At 44.1% G+C, this 11,800-nt stretch overlaps 1 protein-coding gene across 1 annotated transcript; it reads left to right on the forward strand.

Annotated features, from left to right (window-relative positions):
* The first annotated feature begins 215 nt into the window (after positions 1-215).
* On the forward strand, positions 216-5,406 carry gpr37l1a (G protein-coupled receptor 37 like 1a). Its single transcript, XM_036530309.1, has 2 exons — positions 216-1,141; positions 2,806-5,406. The coding sequence occupies exons 1-2, from the start codon at positions 380-382 to the stop codon at positions 3,703-3,705; spliced, it is 1,662 nt and encodes a 553-aa protein (XP_036386202.1). The 5' UTR covers positions 216-379; the 3' UTR covers positions 3,706-5,406.
* Positions 5,407-11,800: the final 6,394 nt, after the last annotated feature.

Genomic DNA, 11,800 nt, shown 5'->3' on the forward strand with positions numbered 1-11,800 from the left:
CAATCATCCAAGAAAATCTTATAAAATTACAATATTTCCATTGTAAATTATGAATTGTGAACATTTCATTCTGACCAGCAGATGGCAAAATGCTTCAGTTTTCCCTCTTTTTTCTTTTGAGACAAGGACCACTCGCACGTGACTGATATAACGGTATTGTGCGCTCTGATACAGTAGTGCTCAGCCAATAGGGGACAGAGGAGATCTTTCAGAGACGCGCAGAACTTCAGCATCAGTCACTGGCTGGAGAGTTTAATTCTTTACTTTCCTTTGAACTAAACGGCAATTGCATTTCAAATTGTATTAGCAGTCCTTCTTCATCGCCGGGGCGACTTGTGGTTTAAAGCAATTAGGCCTATCAAACTAAAGAAATTTTAAAATGATACCCCCGTTTACACTGGTGCTGCTTTTAATAGGGGCTTCGGAGTCCAGGAATGTCATTCCGATAAATGCGCCACGGGATGTACAACAAACAACTCTGGAAACGATGCCAAAGGGTCGTGCAGGTGTTTCATTCAAGGAGGTTAATGGGTTCAATACGGAGATCGATTTGATCCAACGTGATGCCAAAGGCTTGGAAATCGATAACCCATCACCATCGAGATCGGACACAAACCACAGGAGGGTCCCGCGTGGCGCAGGGGACGGGAGCACCAAACAACAGGGTCATCATCACCCTTCTAGTCACAGGTACCCCAGGCCTTACGACCCAAATGATTCCTTTACAACACCCAGATTTATGCAGCGCTCCAACTCCAGCCGTTCCCTGGACAGAACCGACGGTCAGAGCACGAAGGGTTTGCCGGCAGAGGACGGCGCGGGGAACAGCAACTCAACGGAGAAGACTGCACCTGGCATCCACAACCCGCTGTACCCAGTCACCGATAGCTCGTACAGCGCCTATGCTGTGATGCTCCTGGCGCTGATAGTGTTCGCCGTGGGCATTACCGGCAACCTGGCGGTGATGTGCATCGTGTGGCACAATTACTACATGAAGAGCGCGTGGAACTGCATCCTTGCCAGCTTGGCGTTCTGGGATTTCTTGGTGCTCTTCTTCTGCCTACCCGTCGTCGTCTTCAACGAGATAACCAAGATAAGGTTGTTGGGGGACATCTCCTGCAGGGTCGTGCCCTATCTAGAGGTGAGCTATAACTCTGTGCGTGTTCCAAGAGCGCGAGGCGGTGGCGCGTGACTAACGCATCATTTGAATAATTTAGCGCGACTTAGTATACATAAGGGTTTTGTTTTCCAATATGCAGTAATTTAGATTTTATGGGATTCTGTCATGGTCACGACGATTTATTTGCGGAGAATGAATAGTATTAAATGGAGAATGGCACTAATGAAACAGGGAATGCATTATAAATCGTTTTGTGGCATGAACCCGTGTCTGGGTGCATGGTTCTGCATGGTGCGTAAAGGCAGAAAACAAAAGCAGACAAGCTATATATTACACACATGTACATGGTATCCGCTGGTTGTGCTACATAATTCACTATACGGGCATGTGCATTTGGTGTGTTTGAAGTTTTTTGGTGTAGACAGACCTCGATCTTGTCTCTGACCGTTCACACACACAAGGTTTTCTTGCTTTCAACATGTTGTTGTGGTCGAGTCATTATTATGCAAATAAGCGGCGCATGTTAATTGTTTGGAAGGTAGCGCCAACTGAAGAAAACTAAATCAAAAGGGAATGTAGGTCAGTCAGTGTCTGTGTAAGAGACCGGTTTAATTTTATGTCCTTTCTTACTGCCATTGTAAAAAAGGGACATATTTATTTCAGGTCCCACCTCCCTACTTTCCATTAGTGTGTACCCTTCACTCTTTTCTCCAGTTAATTACATTAATTGAAACAGTGTTTCTCCTTCACAGCACGACTTATTTTGAATATTGACCATATTGTGCGCATCGGTAGCTGGTTTGAAAATAGATTGAGTTCTGGATTCTTAAAAAAAATGTCTCAAATCAACTTGTGTTGCTGTGTGGAGACTATAATAAACAATCAGCTGCTGGAAAGAAGCGGATAATAAAAACGAACAAACACAAGTCGCTTCAGATGATATAAAAAGCAGGTTTTCAATCAAAACTGTGCCGTTTACACATGCTGTGTAAACCCTGTTCCATTGCATATAAGTTAATACAACATTCCACCAGATATAGATTATATTATATTTTATATAATATTATATTATATAGATATATATATAAGCTTTGGTTTCCTTTTATGTAACCTTGATTAAAGGACTCCACTCCAAAGCTAGAGTATGAATAGCTTCTGATGTGTTTGACCCTTTGTAGATGATATTATGGCTGTGATTTTGCTGTGACAAAAACGTCTTTGTGGCTAATTTCACTCAGCTGTTTGACGCAGACTCATTGTTTAGCAGTCAGCGGTCAAACAGACCTTTGACCATATTCCAACTACATTTCAGGAGTCTTCCTGACTTTGGTTTGATTTCTGATTTATTTGCTCCGTTCAGATTAATTTGAACATAAAAGAACTTTTATTCTTAAACTAAAGCAGGAAGAGTAATATTACATTCACAACATGAGACTGATGGTGATAATAAAAAAAATGAATAAACATGAAAACCTGGCAATATCATGTGACTGTAAAAATGGATTTGTCAGTACGAAAGCTGTTGCATTGCTTTTTGCTGAACGGTATTGGCCAGTACTGTCTTCCTCATCACAACCTAAACCCCAACTATTTGACATCTCAATAGAGCTATAGCGCCGTAACCTAAAGGGGAATGTTTCATAACATCTAGGGTCATTTACCCTCTCCCCTCCTGCCCCAAAAAGGTGACTTCCCTGGGGGTGACGACCTTCAGCCTCTGCGCCCTGGGTATTGACCGCTTCCACGCCGCCACCAGCCTCCAGCCCAAGGCCTGGCAGGTGGAGCAGTGCCAGTCCATCCTGGCCAAGCTTGCCGTCATCTGGATCGGTTCCATGATCCTGGCCATGCCAGAGCTGCTGCTGTGGCAGCTGAGTCAGGACGCATCGGGCCCCATGGGGGCCCTGGTGGACTCTTGCACCATGAGGGCCTCCCCCAGCCTCCCAGAGTCCATCTACTCCCTGGTGCTGACGTACCACGACGCCCGTATGTGGTGGTACTTCGGCTGCTACTTCTGCTTGCCAGTGCTTTTCACCCTCTCCTGCCAGCTGGTGACCCGCCGCATCGCCGGAGGGGAGAGCGCCACCCGCAGGCCGCAGGTCCGAAAGTCGCCGCCGTCGCCTAAGAAGCTTCAGCAGGAGAGGCTGGAGCAGAAGCGGGACCGGCAGCTCGACTGCACCGTGGTGGCGCTCGCTGCCGTGTACGCGGGCTGCGGGCTGCCCGAGAATGTCTGCAACATCATCCTGGCCTACGCCTCTGCCCCCGTCGGCGGGCCCACCCAGGCCCTGCTGGCGCTCGTTAACCAGTTCTTCCTGTTCTTCAAGTCGTCTGTGACGCCCGTGCTGCTGCTCTGCCTGTGCAAGTCGCTGGGCCAGTCCTTCATGGACTGCTGCTGCTGCTGCTGCGAAGGCTGCCTGTCGGACGGCACCCCCTCCGCCTCCACCTCCTCCTCCCCCTCGTCCTCCGCCAGTCGCACCACGGTGGGCAAACCCAAAGCCGCTGTCCCCCCAACTGAGGTGCCCCCCGCCATCGCCTTCGACAAGGCCAAGAACAGCTCCCCCATCTTGGCCATCGGCACGCCCTGCTGAAGCTCGCCCGGCATGTTGCCGCGCAGCAGGCAGGAGCCCTCTGCGTTCTGGTCCTGCACCCTGTCTCCCAACCGGCCATTCCCATGAGCAGGGGCTAAACTGTGGAACACCATGGGGAGGGGCACAAGGTCTCAGGCTGGTTCTAAACTCTGGACTGGTTCAGGCCCTCCCCACCACCAGCACCACCCAAAACACCATCAGTGATGGCTCCACAACATCACCTTTCCACCCAACTTCCATGTCTTTGGACTAATGAAAGTGTGATTTATCTGGGAAGGGATTAAGAAGTCAATCAAGAAAGTCTGGCAAAGAGCTGAGAGAGCTCAAAATGATTACTTGATTGTAACTGTCTACTTATTGTTTTTTTGTCTGTTTTTTAATTTTATTTCACTGGAAAATAAAGTTAGCAATTGTCTTAGTTGTGAGGTATCAGTGTTCCCACTAACATTTTCATTTGCCAATTGAAAGGGAACAACATTGTGAACCACATAGACTCTTTGAGTCACTGACTCTTTACACTACACTGCCACAGTACACCTCTCTCCATCTTACAGTATTGTTAATTATTTTATTTGCTACAGAATACAACTAGTTTGGTTTAGTATAGCTGTTTGTAGGTTTGACCCTTAGTATAAATATAACTATTGCACCCACGAGTAACAACATTAACAATATTCTGGAAGTCCATGTAAAATCACAGGCTTTCACCACGATTCAGCTTCACAGCTAACATCAATGTACTGGCGTTTTTTTTTCTAATTTTTGATCTGTGCCTTGTTGCTGAATGCAAATGGTGAGTTTCAGTATTAGTGAGTTTCTGGGTTTTCCTGCCAATAAACGTCATTGGACTGTGACCTGCAATTAACATGTGTGGTTCAGTCCATTGTTATTTGAGACTTCAGCTATAGCACTTCTTGTGAATGATAAACAAGGCCTATTTATGAGCGCAATACTTTTAATGATTAACCTAAATGCATCACTGTTTTATTTTTCACACAACAGAATGAGCCTGAAATTACATCAATAAAAAGTCTTGTTAAAAATCTTCAGAGGTACACAGACATAAGGATGTACTGCATTGCAGTTTGATTGAATAGAGGTCTATGTATTGAGACAAGGTGTAAAAAAAAGAGCTTTGTGCTTTGTAATGTTCTTGTTTTGAAATGATATGTAATTGAAGTTGCCTACATTGTTAATACAAATCGTTCTGTTCCCCCTCTACTTGTTGAATTTCATACTGAAAGAGTAAAACACTGATTAAGAAATACTCTATTGGGACTGAGAGACACTGTCTCTACCAAAGAGCAGCAGATCTTTAAGGAGTTCATTTGAAGTGATACCGAAGATGAAATGAAAATCTGTGTTAGCTGGAAACAGTGCTGAGATGCTGGGCTGTGCTTCTGGGGAAAAAATGGCAAACATTTTCAGAAAATTGTTCAGAAATGTGCTCAAAGTACCCAGTTTTGCACCTACCAGCTCGCGTGTCAATGCTATGTTTGTGTAACAGTCTTTAGGAATGAGAATAACACACTGTAGTTTTGATCTTTGCTGGTCTTATGATGGCATGAGGAGAATGGAACATAAGACTTTGTGTGAACCTTTGCGAACATGTTGTGAATATACTGTAGTGTTTAACACGTTAGGTATTCCCATGTATGAAAAGTGCTTTTTACCAGAAAATACTGAACAACAAGGTGGATGTACAAGCACTTATGTTTTTGTAATTTTTATGCCAATTTCTTCCAAATAAAGTGTTTGTAAAGTAATGGTCGTGTGATTGCATACAGACTCTTACTAAACATGAGGTTATCATGGAGAAAGTTACTAGTTTAACTCCCATTTACAAACACAGATTATATTGGGAAGTCTGTATTCCCATTGCAAAACGCAGAATTCCTTAGACTGTGAAGTTCTGTGGCTGGTAAGTGCTTAGCGTCTCATTTCCAGGCAGGGACATTTTTGTCTACCCACTCGGTAGGGCCGCGGACAGCAAGGGGCTTATTTTCATAAGGATGCCATTGTTCCCCCATCCCCAACATGAGCCCCCTCTCTGAATATCAATGTCCTGGAACTGGAGTTGCCAGGCTACCGTCACGTTCAAGTTTACTTCATCGAGCAAAACAAGCGTCGCTTTCTGCCCGGCCCGGTTTCCACGGCGACCGGCGCTTTGTCCGCAATGCTTAGCTGCTGCGTGCACCCGTCGCATTCAAAGTGCGACCAACGGCTAATAATGAGATTGAAAATAATTACAAGGTCAATTAATCTGAAAGCGGTAGCCCCTCGTAAAGTCCTAGCGCGGCGTTTTCTCTTTATAATCGCAGTCTTTATAAACCACCCGCTGGGCGTAATGAACCATTCAAAAGAAATATTTCTGAAACAAGCATTGCGCAATACTTCGACACCACGGCGCTCGCGATGAAACAGCTCTGTGTACCTCAGTGGACGATTATAAACCCATAACGATACGCTGTCATCAGAATAAACGCAGAAGATCTTCACTTCAGCTGAGTGACTGCATGGGCAGAACTTCAACATTTGGGGAGGGGGTGTGCTGCCTACTGTCTGCAGCTGGGGAAATTAATTAAGGTATTCAGAATGTTTTTGTATACTCAGTCAAATAAAAGATGGATAGATAGGAGATGGAGAGAGAAAGAGAGAGAGAGTGAGTGAGTGTAATTAGTCCTTTTGTGCTCCATTTAACAGTGTTGAGTGCAGCTGAGTGCAGCAGCAGCGCAAAGACTCTCACATGAGTGTGAATGGGGAATCTGAAGGGAATTCCTCATCCCTCTCTAACAAACTGGCTTCTGTTGATGGAGGGAGGGGGAGTAAGAAGAGAGGTTTGTCCTCTTCTTTTGAGGCTCTCAGGAGTCACTGTCTTTGACATTGTCTTAAGATTATGGTGCGGTATACTTCATAGTGATCTGTCTTAGAGTTCACAGGAAAAAAGAAAAAGTAGTCTGGCTTCAACATGGCATCACCCAAAGGATATGGTAATGGATAGAAGTTGTTATGGTTCAATGCCTTTTCTTTGCTTCCCCTATATGTTGTAAATGGCTCATCTTTTTCCTTTTTTTGTTTCAGCACCTCCTCAAAAGGTGACATTCTATACAATGAAACCACTGCTGGCATGATGGGAGGATGATTGCCGGCTTCTGCATACAAGCACTCTTGCTCAGAAATAAGACAGTGTTTTGTGTGCTGAAAAATATATGGTCCCACACATGAGTTCCACGGTCTCTCAGACAGATAGGTGTACTCAACTGTCAGCATCTGGCCTTTTGCAGTGTCTCTTGAGTATTTGGGTGAAGGATAGAGGGGAAAGGGCCATGAGCCTGCAGACTCGGCGCTGGGCATGGTATGAGGTAGATGAGAAAAAACGTGGGAGAGTTTGGAGTTTCAGGACAACTTCCTCGGATCCTCTTTGAGCAGCATTGTCCCCCGCTCAGAGAATGACGCACTCCTCCCTCTTTAAAGTGGTTGTTGGTCTCCGTAAGCCTCGGCCTGCGGTGCAGAGAGGGTCTGCCAGCTGAAACAGGCTGTGCTCTAACTCCAGCAGACTGACACCACATTGATAAAAGAAGAACACCGTTCTGTGTCAGCCCAGCGTGTCCATGGTCACAGCTCAGCTGGGTGTCCGTCTGAGCTAGGAATTGGATACGGCGTCTTCCAGTTATCTTCTCTCTGGACAGAGGCTGACACCCTTCCAGTGTTTGTGCACGCATGTGTGTGTGTGTGTTTTATGTTATGCAAAAGTTTGTGGCATGAAGCAGGCCCCCATTGGCCGGCTCAGTCAGCGCAGGCTAATTTGACCTGACTGTTTGAATGTCCCGTTCAGCTCTGTTGTTCTGTTAGATGAATAGAGCGCTTACTTCCTCTCTGTGTGGGCTCCGGCCCTGGGACCAGGACAAAGTTTGTCTTGTTTGGTGGGAATATGGGAGAGAGGGGGATGATGGGGGGGGGTTGGGGTGAAGTCGAGGATCAGAGTGAATTTTCATGGTTGCCATGGCAACCCGCGATGGCTCCGGCTCCCTGAAGCGTGCGGGCCAGGGCTGAAAGGGACGACCCAGCTCCCATCCTGAACCTAAGTGTTCCAAGACGACCCGCCTTCGCCTCATTCCTCTGCGCTGTCCCCTTTCCCCGTCAACAGCGTGCACAACAGCGGCGCAACAGTCTGTGGCAGCTCTCTCCCGCCAGTGAGGGGGCAAGAGTGCATGCCCAGGCAGTGTGCTGGGGAGAGAAATGCGCGTTGGTGAGCCTGTCCCTTCAGCCCAGTCCTGACCGCATGGTGATTCACTGCCCACACCCTGCCACAGGGGACATTCACCAACTGGTCATCCTCCAACTCCCAGTGACCTCTCCCATTCCCCCCTTCCCTCTGCCCCAGCACCAGAGTTCTTGACGCTTGAGAAGACAGAATTTTTCAATGAAATGCTCTTTTCAGTCAGGGTGAGACACAACTCTTAGATAAGGGATGGATTTTTATCTGACCCACATACAGGCCTCTTACTGTGGCATAACTCCATTAAACTAAATCCAGTACATCTGGGCAGAAAAACATGAGTTTGCAGGGTCATGTGTTTCCATTGTCTTCATCTACAACGTGTTTACTATGAAGGTGACAGACAGTGAGCCTAGTACTGATGTCTACAAAGCTGACATCTGCAAGGAATATAAATAGCTCACCATATCCATACCCCCAAAAGAGCAACCAGTAGAAGAGTTAACACAATGCTTGCCTCTTCTTTTCATTTTTGCTTCTTCAGACTGAACTTGGGTAGCCTGACTTGGATGGGCTGCCTCCTTCAGGTTGTGATTGTCCGTTTGATGATCCATTTGTGGGCTGTGGGCTGAGGAATGGACCCACACCAACTCAACCTGCACTTCCACTCTGTGGCATGATATGGCCTGGACTGCAGTCCTGACTTCATTGTTCAACCAGCATTCGTAATACTACAGTTCAGCAGTGATCAGATAGGTTTATTTAAATACAAACCAAACGAAACTAAACTAGATTTCTTTGGAGTTTTCTGTGTCGCTTTTTAATAAATTGTTTAAATATCACAAAAATGCAAACACAAGAAAATTTGTTTTGGCTGTTACGCCTTCCTCCATGTGTATACTACATGTCATGATTAAATTAATTTACTACACCAGTATACACTGCTTGTCATTGCTTCAGCACTTTAATTTGCATTTGTGTCATTTGTAAATCACTTGCCCATCTTTAAATGATAATAACATGGGAGGAATTAAGATTATTGTTTTCCACAACATAAAAAGCATACAGACAAATAATAAGACATTGGCAAAATTCTTGAATTGCAGTTTATTTGAATGTGGCCCCTCCTGCTGTGCTGTTTCCATAATGCCAAACTGTCAGCATTGGAATAGCTTGTCACAGTGGTTCAGCAGTCTTTAATAAACATTTTTTTCACTTGAACACATTGCAGCAGTTGTCAGATGAGGATGGGGGAGGAGAGATGGAGTGAAGCTGAGGAAAAACATCTTATTTTCCATTTTGTTTTTGAACAAACCCAACCTTAATCTCAGACAAATTATATGTTCAGCTCCCCTTCTCAAAGCAGCTACTGCCCCCTGCTGGCGTAAAGGTGAAGGCACATCTGGATAGGGAAGTTGCCGCTTGGGAGTTGCAGCTCTGTAACAACCCACACAAAGTGGGCCAGCCCTTGAAATATGGTTGTTTATAAAACTTTGAGCTCAAGTGCTAGCTAAAGTAAAGCTCATTTATTCACCAATAGATATATCATCACTTGGTGAATCTGACCAGCAGCTCCCAAATACTTCTCCACCAATGCTTTTTATACTGAATTAATTTTAATGATTCTAAATTCAATTCTAAAGAAAACCTGAACAGTCTGCGGCTATTTAAGACCTTGATTAAACAGCTGTGAGTATCCAGAAAGGCCATAGACAAAGGAGCATTTGTTGTAGAAAAGTTATCTACTTGTGCAGTGGGAGAGAAGGTCATCCATATAACATGTTCACTGGAGGATGCTCTTTATAAACCTGTTATAAACATACAGATAAATTAACAGTAGTTCATACTACAAGCCAAAGGTGGGAAAAGGGTGTGCAGATTTTGGAAATGCCCATGTGTGTGGACATAGGAGATTATTCATTATATAAAATAATATGCTTCAATTTCCTCCACAGAATTACAATGATAGAACAGCAGTGGAGCTAATATTCAATTCAGCAAGCACATGCTACAGCTGAAGATTGTTATTTTATTTTACGCAGGGCACCTTGTTGCAGTTTACACACAAATTATAAACTATTGATAGGAGCTCCCACATTAATGCACGACCTTGGGTGCCTGGATGTCTGTATTTCATTTTGTATACAAGAGAGCATCGAAACTCGTTGACTTTTGTCTTCCCCCAGAGTACCATTATGCAGTCCCATCTTACACATGGATATATGTGATGTATTTGAGACAATCACTCAAATACATTCTTGGGAGAAACACAGAGTAACAACCCATTAGAAATTCTGTATTGCACAATTCAGCGAAGTGCTGGATTTCTGTGATCGAGTTCATTAGATGAGGTTAATCCTACACGGTGCCATGGAAAACCATGTTGATACAGACATTAATTTTATTTCATTTTTCAGATCCCCCATAAATACCAACCATAATATTATATGCAATGAAATGCATGTAATAATGAAATATCTAGGGACATATCAGTTCTGCTTGTGGACCCCCAAATGTAATTCCTATCCAAGAGAGCATTATGCAAAGATGTAATTTCATTGTAGCTGTAACAGCAATTAAAAGGTTCTCCAAATGTGCAACAGGTCCTAACCTTGTGGGCTGTAATGACCTGGACTCAATTCTCATAATGAAAGCAACACTTACAGAAGAAGAGTGACTGAAATTGAAACAGGCTGTGTTCATTGTGTGGGAAATCGTTTATTCGTCATTTTAAATTATCTCAAGATAACAACAGCAACAGTACAGTTATCACTGCCAGGACAATATAATATAAACAGGAGTTAAAATAAATTGGCCTGTATAGTTTATTCTTTTTTTCCTCAAAGTTGTATTACAGAAACACTAAGTTCTCTTGTTATTATCATACCCATGTTGACAATTTTTACAAAGTTATTTTTTAAAACAAAATAATTCAAATAAAAAACTGCAAGGAACAGCCATTTCTTATACATATTTAAGAAAAATAATAATTACATTTTTTTCTTGAGGGACACTACAGTTTAATATGCTTGTCACTGATATTCCATGCTTCAGTTCATGGTCTGAAAGAGCTCTGTGATATTAGCATGTGATAGAGAATGGCAATATTGGTCTGAGCCACTGATGACACGGATATCAGCAAATCTGCCGGAAGTGACTGTGACTCTGCACTGTTTCTGAACCCGTGAGTGGTGCATGCTGGGGGAATCCACCTGTTGTTCTGGGGCCTGATAACTCTTGACCCTCGGTTCAACAGAAAGGATAACATGCTCCCTAGAAAACAACATAAAACAATTTTTTGACACTTCTGGACAGTGATGATGGGATGAGTTGGAGGAGCAAAAAAATGTTGACATGGGCATACAAGTTAAGTCCTATAGAATGGTGGTTTTTTTTTTTTTGCACTGTGAAGTCACACTTTACAGATGACACTCCCAGCTGAAGAGAAATAAGTCAGCTAGCAATAAACATTAGATATATTTCCCTCCAATAATCCTACAGACAAGCATTGGTGCTCATTCAGCACAAGTTTTGTACCACAACAAGGTCACATCAAACAACAGATGGTACCCATTGCCCCCATCAGAAGGCTCCCTTGGTCCATGGTTCATGATAGAAGTAACTGCTATTCTTCCTTACTGTGCTGTTTTTTTGAATTACAGATGAAGATAATACACGGCTAGTCCTCTGAGATGCTCAGGGTTCCCAAGTGCACCAGAAGGGTTTTTGAAACACTTATCATGGTAACTCCACAAGCCTCACAGGAGGGAGACACTGTAATGCATTGTGGGAAAATCCTCAACCAGAGCTACTCAGTCTTTCACCCTGAGGGCACCCAGTTTTTTTCTGCCATGTAGCAACATTAACAGCAATACA

Source organism: Megalops cyprinoides, chromosome 6, assembly GCF_013368585.1.
Source record: "Megalops cyprinoides isolate fMegCyp1 chromosome 6, fMegCyp1.pri, whole genome shotgun sequence".
Classification (NCBI taxonomy): domain Eukaryota; kingdom Metazoa; phylum Chordata; class Actinopteri; order Elopiformes; family Megalopidae; genus Megalops; species Megalops cyprinoides.